Here is an 18071-nt window from a genome sequence, read left to right on the forward strand (position 1 = left end):
GGCACAATTAACGATACTATTAAACATACTCCTTGTACAAAATGTTAATCACATCAGGGCAAAACTCTGGCTTTTGAAGCCATATAAGTCAATATCGGACGAAAGATATATAGGGGGGCTATATCTAAATCTGAACCAATTTCAACTAAATTTGGCACAATTAACGATACCATTAAACGTACTCGTTGTGCAAAATTTGAAGCAAATCAAGGCAAAACTCTCGCTTTTGGGGCCATATAAGTCCAAATCGGACGAAAGAGATATATGGGAGCTATATATAAATCTGAACCGATTTAGCTGATATTTGGCAGTTTTTACGGGACTGACAAAACATTCAAATGTACAAAATTTGAAGAACGTCGGTTCATAAATACGTGAATTATGATCAAATCGGTGATAACTATATATGGCAGCTATATCTAAATCTGAACAGATTTTTTCCAAAATCAATAGCGATTGTCTTCTACCCGAAGAAAGACGTTATGTCAAATTTGAGGACGATCGGACTTAAACTGCGACCTGTACTTTGTGCACAAAATTACATATACAGACAGACGGACGGACGAACAGACAGACAGACAAACAGACAGACAGACGGACATCGCTAAATCGACTCAGAATTTAATTCTAAGCCGATCAGTATACTAAAAGATGGGTCTATTATTCAATTATTTCTTGGCGTTACATGCAAATACACAAACTTATTATACCCTGTACCGCAGTAGAGGTGAAGGGTATAATTAAAAACTATTTATTTATTAAAATATCACAAAAGTTTTTTAATTCACAAATAAAATACTGCCCTAAAAAAGCATGCCCGGTTCCAAAGATTTTGTCTTTACTTTAACAATTTTGGTATTGATTCCGAGCAAAGAAGCGGAGAATTCAAGTAAGGATACTTTTAAGACACAATTCTCTTTTAAATTTGGGTTTTGTGTACTTGCTTCTAGGAAGCAAATTTTAATTTTTCGCTTTTTCACCTTTTTTCATATGCTATCAAAGTCCTTTAAAAACGAGTTAACGACAACTTTATTTTCCAAAAATAAATCTCGACTTCCAGTAGAAATTATGCTTAATTATAGGGACAATGCGACTGAAAAGTTTATCTTTGACCTCACGGCAATATTTTTTTCAGTGTGAATTCGGATCATACCTTAAGAAGTGATACATATTCAGTGCAATGGATGTTGATATGGTACACATCTGATACAAAAGATGCTGCTTCTTTAAAATGAGGACATTTGTTAGGGAGCTATCTAGCTTTAAATTTAAGGTCTATACAATTAAAATATAATATGGGATACATATCCGATTTATCGAATATTTTGTCTTTTAACGATATAGTAGCAAAGCTATTCATTTATAAATAAAAATTATTTCAAAAATTCACATTTAAACAGATATCTATCTGTACTACAAAGATTCCATATTGTTATTTTTTTTCTTTATTTTAACGGAGCCAAGCAAATTTCAAAGATTTGTGCCTTAAATTTAACGATTAAAATTTTATAGAAAATATTATGAACTTTCGTTTAATTAAAATATGTTTATTTTACCCACATTTTCATGAAGCTCCGTTAGTGCTATGTTAGCTAACGAACTTTTAAACCGCACTATGGACATATCTGTAAACTTGCCTATATATTCCCTATGTCAGTTAAGAAGTTAACTGCTGAAATTTTTTCAATTAAAGCTAACCGGAGAAAAGATTTTGACAATTTATTTTCTGTTAACTGGCAATTAAAGACTAACGGAGCTACATAAAAATTACCATTAAAGATATTTGTTCAAATGCGTTTTGTTAATACACTCAAAAAAAAAAGTTTACTTGGATCCAAAGATTTTGGCCTTACCCTAAGGATTTTGGTATTGAATCCGAGCCAAAGATGCGTCTTCTTTAACCCTCTAATGCCCAAAGGCGGGCTTCATTTAATAAGGAAGCTTTTAGTAAAACACACATTAAGACAACAGAAATGAACAAAATAAAAACAAAACTTTTTTGAAACTACCCAGCAAAAAAAGCGTCGCCAAAAAAGTAATGAAAATGTTCTTTTTAGATCCGGAAGTGGTGCAAATTGACGCAGAAGCGATGAATTTAACATGGGCTTGTCATAGGACGGAAGTCCTCCGTTTCAACAGTCGTTGCACTGAATCTGCATCACTTTTTTAGGTGTGATCCGAGTTCAATGTTTTGGATGTAAATTAAAAAATTCTGTGATATTTTGTCAAATAAATAATGTTTATAATTTTTAATGGATTCTAACGCTTGTCAGAAACGTTTGACCTCAAATATTTTCAAAAATTCACTATTGTTTCAGGTTGGCTTTAGCATTTTTTCGACAAAATTTAAATGATTTGTACCCTTTTATGAATTCTTACACTGTTTTTAAACTATTTGAAACAAAAAAAGTTAAAATTACACATTAAAAATATGAAAAAAAACAAGTTATAAAAAATTGAATTAAAAGAACTTCCTGGGTAGTTAAAATAAAGAACATCATTGGGAGTGCATCTTCTGGAAGTGCTTTCAAAGTTGTGCCTTTGGAAGAACTTCCAAATTTTTTTGCTGGGTATTCAAGAGGCTATGCTGAATTTTACGGTATAATTTTTTCTTGCTTAGCTCTCTTGCTTTTGTGTCGTTAACATTGAAAATTTAATCAGATGGCAAAAAATAGGGGCATTAGGGAGTTAAAATAAAGAAATTTTTTAGCGACCTATCTGGCTTTAACTCTAGGACCAATAACATTAAAATTCATTCTCTTTTTGCGGTTTATTAATAAAAGTACTCACGTACAAACAAATGCCGGTTTAAAAATCCAAATTATAACAGATACTTTAAATTAAAAACTGTTTTCTTAATTCCAAAAAAATTTAAACCAAAGACGCTAAATTTTCAAAATAAGTCTTAGCGTTTTTATCTTAAATCTAAAGTTTCAATATTTCTGTTAATTAAAGGACAATTTCTTTAAAGCAAAAATGTGTTTCTTTACTTTAAGGAAAATTAGCCTTAGTTCAAAGACATGGGACTTTAACGGAGGGACGCAAATTTACAAAATTTGTGTCCTAAATTTAATGAAAAAACTTTTGAAGCAAAGTTTATAAACTTTATTTTAATTAAAATTTCATTATTGTAAAGAAATTTGTCCTTAATAATTTGTAAATTTTGCATCCTAAAATTTAGATTGCGTAATCTTTAATATCGCGTAAATATTTTTTTCAGAGTATAATCATTTAAAAGTGTAATCACGCCGTTAGGATTTGTGCACACCTTTTCTTCCATAGGCTACAAAAATAGGGACATTTTCTAACCTCAAATGTCATCTAACCCCGCCTTTCGCCATCGAAGTTTTTTGACATTCTTACTTTGTCACACTGGCTTTTTGGCTTTACTTCATTCGAAGGTAAATTATGTTTGACGACAATTATTTATTAACCCATAAAAAAGCGTCGGCAAAAAAGTAGTGAAAATGTTCTTCTTAGATCCGGAAGTGGTGCAAAATTGGCGCAGAAGCAATGAATTTAACATGTGCTTGTCACAATTTCAACAGCCGTTGCACTAAATTTGCACCACTTCTTAAGATGTGATCCGGATTCAGGTTTTTTGATGTAAATTAAAAAAAAAAACTTTGCTATATTTTGTAAAATAAATAATTTTTAAATTTTTAATGCATTCCAACGTTTGTCTGAAACGTTTGACATCAAATATTTTCAAAAATTCGGAATTTTCCTGAATGAAATTAGCATTTTTTTGGCAAAATTTAAATATTTTTTTATCATTTTATCAATTCTTACTCTGTTTTTAACCTCTTTGGGAGGACATTTTTGGAAGTTCTTTTAAAGTTGTGCCTTTAGAACAACTTCCAATTTTTGTTGCTGGGTAAATAAAGCCCAATATTTTTGTTCACATTCTAAACCAGTGATTTTTATTTCTTCTACTTTTATGTTGCCACGCAATCAATATTTATCCTTAATATTTTGTAAATGTTATTTATTTATTTTAATTAACAGTTCAATATTTCTATTAGTGGGTTATGCTTTATGCAAGGATGAAAAGGTCAGGCTAAAGTGGCAGTCGATTTATTTCAGGCTCACTTAGACTGTCCATTGTATCCATTCAAGGATGATACTTTCACTATTTAATTAGGTGAACTAGAAATGTTTGGAGTTTGTTTTTTGATTTGGTGACATCCATAATTTTCACCACTTCTTAGACCACTATTTGCATAGCTGAGATTTGTAATCGGGCTAACATGGATATACCACGTATTTCTGGGTCATTGGCTATTTGTATATATTGATATCGCTACTTCTCATAAAACAGATGAATAAGGCGACTGCCACACAACACACACACAATGCCTGAGTTGCATGGATCCATGCATTCTGTCTATTATATCAGCTACTTTTTTGTGGTTATTCAATTGAATTTGAGTATGGAGCACAAAAATTTCCATTGAAGCTCCTTTCTACCTCGCTAGGTGTGCTGTATATGACAGTCGGGTTTAGTTGCATTGACCCAAAAAGGAAGGAAAAACAAACAGGATTACCAACAAAAGAACAACTTTTTGGTAAGCAATGCGTCCCATTGGACTTTTGGCAAAAGTGAGAATGCTCGCAGTGCGAAGCAATTGCATATTGGGGTCATGTACCACTTGCTCTGCGAAATTTGGGACATTTGAATATTTTTGGAAATTCTGTCTGGTGACTGAGGAAAGTCATATTGGTAAATTTATTTCCATTGAAATGTTCCAGATTAGAAGACATGCAAAAGAAAGTATCCTTACTTTCCCCAGAACCTGAACTGAAAAATAAACCATATGGCCAATTTAACACACCACTAGGAGCGAGGAAATTTTTGCATTATAGTCATGGGTGAAATTGATTGGACCTGACATAAATCACCTGTCAATTATAACATCCCCATAAACTCCTTTATGGTGTAATATTTTTCACCACTGGATGGAAATTCAATTAAAGGAATAAAGGAATGATTGACTAAGTAAGGCGTCGATGGAATACGCAAATACACAATGAGAGTAGAAGATCTATCCTAAAGGGACTATAAAAAGGCCAGGATGCAATGGGATAGCATGTCAGTCTTGGTTTTCCATTCGACACAAATCATCAACGGGAACATGTACCAGCAACGCCAAATATTCAACTCCATGGTGTTCTTTGCATTTGCGGTCTTTTGTTTATTCTGGATCCCCGTGGCTTTGGCGAGAAATGTGGACAACACCAAAAACGATGGACATGAGGTTTTGTCGGGGAATTTTCCCAAAAGCAACAATCAATTGAACGCACCTGGTTCCACTGGCTATTATGCAGCTAAAAGAGGTCTTCGATCTCTGCTATTTGCTCCCAGAGATTACCAAGTGAAAGCCCATGGGAAAGCTCCCTCCAATATGGATCTGGTTGACTTCTTGCTGGAATATGAGGATGATGATCGGAATAAACGCTTCGATGACTATGGCCACATGAGATTCGGTAAGCGTGGCGGTGAGGAACAATTCGATGACTATGGCCATATGCGTTTTGGCAGAAGCATTTAAATTTAGGCACCTCCCAATTCGGCCACCCGACATCCACGACACAACTGCAGCAAAATTTATTTTCTAATTGGGGTCTTAATGAATCACATCAGTCACACTTAAAATTATTTAAAATGCTTTTATTTTGAGTAAATTGTAAATAAAATTAATTAATACTCGTAATATGTCAATGTACATTGCAAGATGTTTAATGTTCCAAATATTTGTTTAGAATTTTATGAAATAAAAACCTAACAAGACAGGTTGAAAATGTAAAAAAATGATTTCATTGTGCTGTCAGAACTGGGGATTTCTGTGTTTTTTTATTAAATAGAAAATATTTTTTCAAGCTTGACAAAATCTTTTCTATTTGATACAAAAAATAGATCGAATAAATAAAATGATTTTTTCCGTTTTTATTGGAAACGTTATCACTCGGCAACGTGGACATTTCTCAAATGTGGTACATTGTAATTGAAAATAAAAACGCGGAGAAATATTTTAAAACAAGTAAATACGATCAAAAGTTCGGCCAAGTAGAATATATGTACCCCCTATGATGAATTGCGTACAAAGTTCTACTAAAGACATCCACAATCGAATTACTTGGGTTGTGGTAACAATTACCGTTTGTAAAGTTTAGAGTCTATAAATAATTATGAACCTATATGAACCAATTATCGCATGTTAAATAGAGGGCCAAATTTAAACCGGATCAAATGAATTTTTTTCCTCTAAGAGACATTCGAAGTTATATTTTTTAAAAACTAATATGGGTTCTATATATAATTATTGACAACTTTTTGAACGGTTGTTAGAGGGCATATATTAGCATCATGTACCAAATATCAACCGGGTCGGATGTAACAGGTTGGCTGATAAGTTCCCGGTCTAACAAAGAAAAACACATTTTTTTGTCAAAATTCGTTTTTATTATTCAACATAGTTCCCTTCAAGAGCGATACAACGATTATAACGACCTTCCAATTTTTTGATACCATTTTGGTAGTACTCCTACGGTTTTGCCTCAAAATAGGCCTCATTGCAGCCAAATTTTTTCCCTGCGAGCATCCTTTTGACGTCTGAGAACAAGAAAAAGTCGCTGGGGGCCAGATCTGGAGAATGCGGTGGGTGGGGAAGCAATTCGAAGCCCAATTCATGAATTTTTGCCATCGTTCCCAATGACTTGTGGCACGGTGCGTTGTCTTGGTGGAACAACACTTTTTTTCTTTTTCATTTGGGCCGTTGTGCCGCGATTTCGACCTTCAAACGCTCTAATAACGCCATATAATAGTCACTGTTGATGGTTTTTCTCTTCTCAAGATAATCGATAAAAATTATTCCATGCGCATCCAAAAAAACAGAGGCCATTACTTTGCCAGCGGACTTTTAAGTCTTTCCACGCTTCGGAGACGGTTCACCGGTCGCTGTCCACTCAGCCGAATGTCGATTGTACTTAGGAGCGTGGTGATGGATCCATGTTTCATCCATTGTCACATATCGACGGAAAAACTCGTGTGTATTACGAGTTAACAGCTGCAAACACCGCTCAGGATGATCAACACGTTGTTGTTTTTGGTCAAATGTGAGCTCGCGCGGAACCCATTTTGCACAGAGCTTCCGCATATCCAAATATTGATGAATGATATGACCAACACGTTCCTTTGATATCTTTAAGGCCTCTGCTATCTCGATCAACTTTATTTTACGGTCATTCAAAATCATTTTGTGGATTTTTTTTTATGTTTTCATCGATAACCACCTCTTTCGGGCGTCCACTGTGTTCACCGTCCTCCGTGCCCATTTCACCACGCTTGAATTTGGCATATCAATCAATTATTGTTGATTTCCCTGGGGCAGAGTCCGGAAACTCATTATCAAGCCAAGTTTTTGCTTCCACCGTATTTGTGCCCTTCAGAAAACAGTATTTTATCAAAACATGAAATTCCTTTTTTTCCATTTTTTCACAATAACAAAAGACGCTCTATCTCACAAAAGACGCTCTATCTCACAAACTAATTGACTTACAGACGTCAAATTTTGACACGAATCATTTGAAGGTTTGTACTATATAAAAATAATATGCATTTAATACTAGCGACGCCATCTATGTGTCAGACCGGGGACTTACTAACATCATGTATCAACCGGGTCGGAAGTAATTTGCTCTTGCAAGAGGTTCCGTAAGACAAATCTGGGGTTGGATTTATATGGGGGCTGTATATAATTATAGACCGATATCGACTAATTTTGGCATGGTTGTTAAAAGGCATATACTAACACCGATATGGGGCATAGTTCAAATCCGACTTACATCAATAACAACTATTTATACCAAGTTTAAAGTCGATAGCTTGTTTCAATCTGATGTTAGCGGGATTTCCATCAAACGGACGGACAAAGCTAGATCGAATCAGCATTTCATCACGAACCAGAATAAGCATGGGGTCTGAGATCAATATTTCGATATGTACGCCCTATACTATGATGGAGGGTATACAAATTATTAGCAAATATAATAATTAAAGAATACAGGAACATTTTCGCATAATAAATTAGTACCAACGTAGCGAAATTTAGAAAATGAGTGGCGATTTTTTTTCTTCATATTTCATGGTTATGAAGCCAAAATATGTAATTTTTGACAATGTACTCATATGGTGCTTATTTATACTTGAATCTATTGTCTGCATTTTAATGTCTTTGGTTGTTAGTTAAAAACATTTATGGTTTGAATTTGCAAATTAGTTTTTAGTAGTTAGGCTAGACATGGATTAGGTTCTACATCATTTTATTTCTGCATTGATTTTGAACTGGGTCCATAACTAGCAGCGCTTAGTTAATTAAGTACTAGTTATAAGAATAATATATTTGAGGAAGTGTCGGGAGCAAACACGAAAGCACATATGATAATAACACTATGAACATTTAAAAATTAAACCTGATGTTGTATAATACTTTATTTCTAATTAAGACAATACAATATAGTCTTAAGAATTTCCTGCTAACATTTGATTGTATCATTTACGTAAAAAAAGACTCAATAAATACAAATTATAAATTAAAAAATTACATTTAATTTCATTGTTTGAAAGTAAATGATCAATGCATTTAATTTCATCCTACCGATATGCCATTAGTAGTGTGAAGAATATCTAAAATTTTTTGTGTGTGCTTTTAGGAGCAATACTTTTATCCGGTGGTTGTTGTAATCATTTGTAATTCAACAAAAGATTAAGCGAAATGCCTAAATATATGTTTCTCATATAAATTCATTAAACACAGGGTAGCATATAATCACTCAAATTTATTTATTACGCTTATTAACCCTCTTAATGCCTAAGCACGTCTTTAGACGGGACAGCCCTAAAGACAACAGAAATAGATAAAATAAATACAAACCTTAGTTCAAACTGCGCAAATGACTTTGTACCATATACTGACTACCGATTTTTATTATTGTTTCGTTTTCTTGTTTATCTGTCAGAAACATTGAATATTTTACGCTAGTAGGATAGATCATTATATATAATATTGCAAATACTGAAATAAACTATAAGAAATAAATAAAACAAGTAAGGAATGTCTAAAGTCGGGCGGAGCCGACTATATTATACCCTGAACCACTTTGTAAATCCACATTTTCGATACTATATCAAATCCGTCAAATGTGTTGGGTGCTATATATTTATAAAGTAGAGGTGTGCACTTGACACGAAATTGTCGTGACTCACGAACATTTTCGTGACTCACGCGTGATTCGTGATTCACACTGACGGCAACGGCGTGAGTGTGCGTCAGCATGATTAACTTACCAAATGTCGTGCGTGAGCGTGAGTCACGAAAATAATATCTTCGTGAGTGTGCGTTAGTAACGAATTTCGGAAAAACACACTCACGAAAATAATTCCGCGTACGAACATAAAATGCTTACGAGTTGAATTCATTTATAATTTTAGTGACACTCTAGGTGTAAAGAGTTGTATAACGCTCTCGATTTTAATCAAACTCATGTTTTCAGTAAGGTTCTATAGGTATATTACCATAAAATGGTTCGTGAGTCACGACATTTTTCGTGAGTCACGATATTTAAAAGATTTTCGAGCGTGAGTACTAATTTTCTTTTCACGTGAGTCCTACCAAAAAATATCGTGCGTGAGTGTGCGTGAATAAGATTTCTCCGTCGTGAGTGTGCGTGAGCGTGAGCAAAATATAACTCACGTGCACACCTCAAATATAAAGATTTTTGTCCCAAATACATACATTTAACCCTTTCGACCCTAAAGTTGCCTGTTGGCAACTTTTTGTGTTTTGAGACTCACTGTCAGCGTTGTTTTTGTTCATAAAACTGTAACGGTATCGAAATATACAAAGGTTTTTATACATGTGACTTTTTTCAAACATTACAACAAAAATGTTAAAAGTTTTTATTAAATCAGTTGTAGTATATATCAAATAAAATATTTGTGGAAATCAAATCTTAGAATTACAAAAAACCAACACGTGAGAAATTTTTGAAGTTGTAAAGTTGCCTGTGGGCAACTTTGGGCCATTGTGGTAGTAAAATTTCATATTTTTGGACATAAGACCTAGAGAAAAAAAGGTTTGAAAACAATGATTTTGAACAAATTTGGGATGTCCCAGTGACGAGGAATGCGGCGATGATGTGGAGAACATATATGCAGTGCTGGGGAGGAATTTGGAAGGAAACGTAAAAAGGGAGGAAGCCATAGATATCGACCTTCTTGGCTGGTGGATTAGCACAAATATTGGCGCTTTATTATACTTTGTTTTTTTTTTTACACCGTCAGTTAAAATAGCACGGATTCAAAATAAAACAAGTATATACAGCAGTAAATTCGGCCGGGCCGAATTTTAAATACCCACCACCATGAATTAAATATGATAGTTTACTTTGAAAACTCTTCCTCGTAGTGGGTTACTTGATAATATATAGAATTGTAGGGGGTTTGATGACAAATCTTCTCCCAAGACAGTCAGCTCCCGAAGACAAACTTTAAAAATTCTACCTATGAAGACCAGATAAGATTCTAGATTTATGAGAACCAATTTTGTTTGAGTTTTAGAGAAATTATAAACATATCGTGTATATGATTAAATTACGCCTTGATTTGAAATCTTAAATCTGTAGAATTTTTCCGCTATTATTTAAATAAATACGATGAGTAAAATCTGCAAATTTTACTTTCAGTTTGAAGCAATTTTCATGATCAGTGCGCCAGCTATTTTAGAGAATTTTAGAGTTGAATAAACGAAAATACTTTATAACAAAAGGAAATTTCGTTTGTCTAAAATTTCATTATAGATTAATTTGCTGGAAGCAAATCGGATAAAAACTACGGATTCCAGAAGCCCAAGAAATAAAGCCGGGAGATCGGTGTATATGGGGGCTATACCAAAACATGGATCGATAGGTACCATTTGCTACTCACATATTTGTGATCTTAAAATACCTCCAAACAAATCGGCTAGAAAACATAGTCTCTAGACGCCCAAGAAGTAAAAATCAAGAGATAAGTCTATATGGGTGTTATACCCAAAAATGAACCGATATACCTCAATTTCGGCACACTTATTTGTGTTCTAAAAATACCTCTACATTTCGAATTTCAGGCAAATCGGGTAATAAATACAGTTTATAGAAGCTCAAGAATTTCAGGCAAAGCGGATGGTAAATATAGTTTCTAGAAGCCCAAGAAGCAAAATCGGGAGATCGGTCTATATGGGGGCTATACCAAAAAATGGACCGATGGGCACCATTTTCGGCACAGGAAAATCGGATAGAAAATATAGTTTCTAGAAGCCCAAGAAGCAAAATCGGGAGATCAGTCTCTATGGGGCCTATATCAAAACATGGACCGATGAGCACCATTTTCGGCACACCCTTTTATGGTCCTCAAATACCTCTATATTTCCAATTTCAGGCAAATTGGTTTTTATAGGCCCAAGACTCTAAATCGGGAGGTTGGTTTATGGGGCCTATATCTAGGGTTTCCATATGGATAATTTGCAAAAGAGAACTTTCGCTTTAAAAAAAGAGAACATTTTAACTAAAAAAGAGTTTACAGTAAAAAAATTCTTTATTAAATAATGAATAATTTTACTGATGTTAAAATTAAAATAATAATAGTTTCTAATGATAGAAACAACGAAATAAATATATAATAAAACAATAAAAAACAAAAAGAATCATATTTTCTTACAAAATAAACAAAATAAATTCAAAAATACGCTGTCAAAAATAAAACACACATGTTGCTATGATCTCGCCCACAATTGACGACGACAACGTATTGGTGTATTTACGTCGTACGTTCAATTACATCTATTTCTAATTTTACGCCGTACATCGGAACGTCGCAATTGTGTTCCGGCCTTTAATTTGTCAACAGATTTAACCCAGTAAACAATTAGTGGCGAATTCCTACTAAATAAATAAAATTCTATCAATCTAGGATTTTTTTTTGAAATAGAGTACATAAAGAGCACTGTTGGAAATAAAAATACGGCACCAAAAAAAGAGAGTGAACAAAAAGATACGAACACATAAAGAGAACATGTTCTCTTTAAAAGAGATGTAATGGGCCAATACGGACCATTTTCGACTCACCTCTTTATGGTCCCAAAATACCTCTAGATTTTCAATTTCATACAAATCGGTTGGTAAATATAGTTTCTAGACGCCCAAGAAGCACAATCGGGAGATCGGTCTATATGGGGGCTATATCAAACCATGGACCGATACGGACCATTTTCGACACATCTCCTTATGGCCCTAAAATACCTCTAGATTTTCAATTTCAGACAAATCGGATAGAAAATACTGTTTCTAGACGCCTAAGAAGCAAAATCGGGAGATCGGTCTATATGGGGGCTATACCAAAACATGGACCGATACGGACCATTTTCGACACACCTCTTTATGGTCCCAAAATACCTCTGGATTTCCAATTTCAGGCAAATCTGATAAAAACTACGGTTTTTATAGGCCCAAGACCCCAAATCGGGAGGTCGGTTTATATGGGGACTATATCAAATCTTGGACCGATATAGCCCATCTTCGAACTTGACCTGCCTGCAAACAAAAAACTAATCTGTGCCAAATTTGGGGATGATAGCGCCATTATTGAAGACTGTAGCGTGATTACAACAGACAGACAGACGGACAGACGGACATGCTTATATCGTCTTAGAATTTCTCCCTGATCAAGAATATATATATATATACTTTATATAGTCGGAAATCAATACTTCGATGTGTTACAAACGGAATGACAAACTTATTATATCCCCGTCACCATTTTATGGTGATGGGTATAAAAACAAAACATTTTCATGAATCACGCGTGATTCACTCGAAGCCGTAAATGAAATGTAAACTAAATCTCGTGAATGTGCGCGGACGGGACTAAACAAAAAAGTGTTGTGCGTAAGTAAAAATCAAATTGTGTTCGTGATTGTGAGTAAAATTTCTCCGGAATCACGCCCATGGAAAAAATTCACGTTTACGATAAAATTCACGTTCACGACGAAATTCACACTCATTATAAAACCGAGAAACAAAAAAAAAATTGTGCAATTTGTTCCGTCGTGAGTTATGAATGTTAATTACTCATCTGTATTTGCAGCGAGTCATGAGATTTGTCGTGAATCACAAGAATTTTCGGGAATGGTAATTGTTGTATCACGAACATTTTCGTGAATGAGGAATATTGTCGTGAGTCGCGGAAATTTTGTGAATTACGAGTATTTTATTGAGCCACCAAAAATTAACGTGTCCCGAAAATATTCGTGAATCATGAGATTTGTCGAGAATTACCAAAATTGTTGTGAATCGTGCGGTAGCGTGAGGCATAAACATTGTTCGTGCGTGAGCGTGCGCTAGTATGACTTTTCATTTGCTGAATCTGCGTGGGCGTGAATTCCTACCCACATGGCGTGCGTGAGTACAATTATTTCTTCTGAATGTGCCTGGGCGTGAGTGAAATTTCACTCACGTGCACATCCAAGTATACGTTTACTGTAAAAATGAAAACAAACTTTAAAAAATCCAATAAAACGTAATATGTCTATCATTACAAAACAAACCATTTTATAGTCACAATTGCCCAAAGTTGCCCACAGTCAACATTTTCTAACGCCCAAACGAATGGGCGTGGCGACACGAAATTTTGGCTACACGCTTCTTAAATGACTTCAACATGATTAAAAGTATAAAAAAATTTTTGCTGTACCGATAAAAATTCGGGGTCGAAAGGGTAAAATCTCACTCCATCTGAACAAAATGTATAATCTATAGACTTAAAATTTAAGTCGGCAAATGCCCAGGGATGGTACACTATGTTAGTAAAAAACAAGTATATACAGCACTAAGTTCGGCCGGGCCGAATCTTAAATACCCACCATCATGAACCAAATATTAGGGTTTCCTTTGAAATTTCAGGAGGGCATGATGACTTGAGGACACTTCCCGAAGATAAATTTAAAGATTTCATTCTGGATTTATAAGAACCATTTTTGTTTGAGTTTTAGATGAATCATTAACATCTCTTGTAAGTGTGCAAAAAAATTATAAAATAATGTCTTGATTTGAAATCTTAAATCTGTAGAAGTAAAATCTGGAAATTTTACTTTCAGTTTCAAGCAATTTTCATGATCAGTGCGCCTTCTACACCCTCAAGAAGTGAAGTCGGTCTATATGGAGGCATTACCAAATGGACCGATAAAAACTTAATCCGATACACGTTTTTGTGAGCCTAAAATACCAGAATATTTACAATTTCAGGCAAATCAGATAAAACTACGGTTTCTACAAACCCAAGTAGTTAAATCGGGAGATCGTTCTTATGGGGGCTATACTAAAATATGGACCGATACTCACCGTTCTTGGCACTCCTCTTTATGACCCGAAAATACCTCTAGATTTCCAATTTCAGGCAAATAGGATAAAAACTTCGGATTCTAGAAGCGCAAGAAGTAAAATCGGGAAATCGGTCTATATGGGGGCTATACCAAAATATGGACCGATACTCACTATTTTCGGCACACCTCTTTATGGTCCTAAAATACTTCTAGATTTCCAATTTCAGACAAATTGGATAAAAACTACGGTTTCTATAAGCCCAAGACCCCAAATCGGGAGGTCGTTTTATATGGGGACCATACCAAAACATGGACCGATACTCACAATTTTTGACACACGTATTTGTGGTCCTACTATACCTCTAGATTTCCAATTTCAGGTAAATTTAATAAAAACTGCGGTTTCTATAAGCCCAAGAAGTAAAATCGGGAGATCGGTCTATATGGGGGCTATACCAAAATATGGACCGATACTCACAATTTTTGGCACACGTAGTTGTGGTCCTACAAAACCTCTAGATTTCCAATTTCAGGTAAATTGAATAAAAACTACGGTTTCTATAAGACGAAGAAGTAAAATCGGGAGATCGGTCTATATGGGGACTATACCAAAACATGGACCGATACTCACTATGGTCTTCATGGTCATAAAATACCTCTAGATTTCCAATTTCAGGCAAATTGGATAAAAACTACGATTTCTATAAGCCTAAGACCCCAAATTGGGAGGTCTATTTATATGGGGACTATATCAAAACCTTGACCCATATAGCCCATCTTCGAACTTGACCTGCCTGCAGATAAAAGACGAGTTTGTGCAAAATTTCAGCACGATTGCTTCATTATTGAAGACTGTAGCGCGATTACAACAGGCAGACAGACAGACGGACATGGTCATATCGTCTTAGAATTTTTCCCTGATCAAGAATATATATACTTTATATAGTCGGAAATCGATATTTCTATGTGTTGCAAACGGAATGACAAACTTATTATACCCCCGTCACCATTCTATGGTGGTGGGTATAAAAATCGCTTATAAGAAAATGTAGCAAAAACACCATGTCTTTTTGTAGTGTTTTGGTGCGAAAAATGTTTCATATAAGAAAAACGTGCATAAGAAAAAACTGATAAAAAATTTCCAATAAGAAACTTTTTTTAAGTGTCGATATTTTTTAGTAACTTTTTTCGTAACTTTTTCTTTTTTGTAACTTTTTCTTTTATAGTTTATTTTAAATCGTAGTTAATTAGCGAACTAGTGGTATCACATATATGTTAATATGTTAGAACATATTATATTTCGGGCATCACATTTTCTTAATTTAGAATTTTTGTATAAACATATATATGTTTAGAAACGTCAGATAGTTCAGGAGAGAATAAAGAAAAAAAAAAGATGAAGATGGCGATGGAGATAGATAACTAAATACATCAACGTAACACAGTGAGAAAATTAAATGAGAATGGTGGAATGGTGCTCTGCTTGAGTGGCATATTATTTATGTTGATAAATGATCTGGCATCCATCAAATCGTGGGTACCAGAGTGTATTAAGAGAACGAAACTGTCAACCGAAACTGCGTCAGTAGGTGGCAGTCATGAGGAAATTTATCTACAACAAGAAAAAAGTGCCTTCGGAACTAAAGGAAAAAATGTTCATCAATTTAGTTTAGCCAATTAATTTCCATTAAGTTAAAGTTTTGTTTAAAATAAGAAAATTTACTTGCTTCAGTAAAAAAATCCTAAACTTAAAGCAGTTAGGAATAGTTCATTAACTAGAATAAGGCATGGAATTTTACTAATACTGTTTTCTTCGCTGGGTATAAGAATTTACTACTGAACAAGAAAATTGTATTCACTGACAACAAAGCATTCCTAAAAATAAACAAAATATGAACTAAAACCAAGTTTCCTCAAATTTAGTAAAATTTCTTACAAAATGATAATTCTGGCTTCCTTTATTATAGAAAGCTTATCATACATACGAATAACACTTGGCATAGAAAAATATTTTAGTTCATTCGTACTAAGAAGTATTCAATCCTTAAGGAAACTTAAGGAAACATACTTGTTAGAATATAGGAAATTTTCCTATATCTCTTTTGTCTACCTGTAATCGATACCTGTCATCGATATGTTTGCGCGTGGGTTGTTTTTTAGTTGGAACCGCGTTGTTATGGTATACGGAGGAACTGTTAAAAAATAATATAGTAAAATAATATAATAAATAACAAATAAAATATATAAAATATTTGTTATTTTAAATTAGTTAGAAAAAATTATAACTTTTGTGAAAAAATTGGTTTATGATTTTTTTTATTTGTAGATATTGAAATTGTAAAAGGAGGACAAACTCGTTACGCATCAACTTATTAAAAGTGAAAGGTACAAGAAGAAGGAAAAATGCGTTTTACGGTTGATGACATTACATGGAAATTGGAAATAGTGGAATAATAAACTAATATTTCAAGGCCAGTCGATGCTGTTGATTCTTAATAAATATATTTAATATATTAATAAAACGTGTATTTTATTGAAGAAAAAATTGCCTATATAAATAAATAAAATTGTGTTTAAAAACGAAGGTAAGCAGTTCTAAATTTGAAGTAAAAAGGTTTACCACAAATATCTAAGATTTGTCCCAATGTATGAAAAATTCAATAAAATAATTCCATTTATGAATTCAATTCAATTTCTCATTCTGTAGTAAAGTGGTACATAAATATAGTAAAATGTTATCTAATATATGGAATGCATTTTACCTAATTTCAACGAAAATCACATCGTTCAAAAAAATAAAAATGTCTTTGGCGCTATACGAAGTTCAATTTTCTTCACAATTAGTTCATTTTAACTTAACGAAGGGGTCACTTTTTTCTGGGTGTAATGTCATGCAGTTTTTGTCGACGCTTCTCTCAAATATTATACAGTTTTCGTCGGCGTCACCCAGTTCAGTTCTCTGCTGTAAATATTGTGGTTTAAGATACTTTTAGTTGATTTGTTGTGAATTATTTCATATGAAAATAATACAAATAAAAGAAGAGGAAATACAAACTTAAAATATATATATTTTGGGCACCTGTAGCATTTGGTTTGCACCCAGCTGTGCTCCACACAGACTGGTTTTTTACATTGCCCACATGAAGGACGCTTCCTTTTTTTCTCACCATGGTAGCACACATAGCAAGCGGTTTTTACTTTTGAATATCCTCTATCACCTTCATCAGGCATAGAAGAAATAGCCAACGATTGTATAGGTTCACCGATAATGTGTCTACAATGCTCAATTTGTTTTTTGTAATTGGTTTAGAGCCGTTAATACAAGATTCACGAAAAATTTAATGTTTTCGCTCCATTGAGGATTTTTATCCAATTTAAATACGCTTTTACTAACAAAAAATTGCTACCCGTCTAATTCAGATAGTTCACCGTCTTTTTCCATATGATATTCCCCCACTTCATTCTCATATAAATCGGGGTAAAATTTGGCCTCTGTGATCATATGTGTATAAATCAGACTAAAGATATACATGGGAGTTATATCTAAATCTGAACCGATTTAAACCAAATTTGGCCCGCATAGTAAGAATGTTAAGTCTACATCCCGTGCAAAATTTCATGTAAATCGGAGTAAAACATAAGCTTCTGTGGCCATAT

At 33.9% G+C, this 18071-nt stretch overlaps 1 protein-coding gene across 1 annotated transcript; it reads left to right on the top strand.

Annotated features, from left to right (window-relative positions):
* The first annotated feature begins 5080 nt into the window (after positions 1–5080).
* On the top strand, positions 5081–5726 carry Dsk (Drosulfakinin). Its single transcript, XM_075311330.1, has one exon. The coding sequence runs from the start codon at positions 5091–5093 to the stop codon at positions 5550–5552; it is 462 nt and encodes a 153-aa protein (XP_075167445.1). The 5' UTR covers positions 5081–5090; the 3' UTR covers positions 5553–5726.
* Positions 5727–18071: the final 12345 nt, after the last annotated feature.

This window comes from Haematobia irritans, chromosome 1, assembly GCF_050003625.1.
Source record: "Haematobia irritans isolate KBUSLIRL chromosome 1, ASM5000362v1, whole genome shotgun sequence".
NCBI classification, from domain to species: domain Eukaryota; kingdom Metazoa; phylum Arthropoda; class Insecta; order Diptera; family Muscidae; genus Haematobia; species Haematobia irritans.

What these genes read in the sequence shown, in the direction of transcription:
- Dsk (XM_075311330.1), top strand. Translation starts at nt 5,091, where the DNA reads ATGTCAGTCTTGGTTTTCCATTCGACACAAATCATCAACGGGAACATG.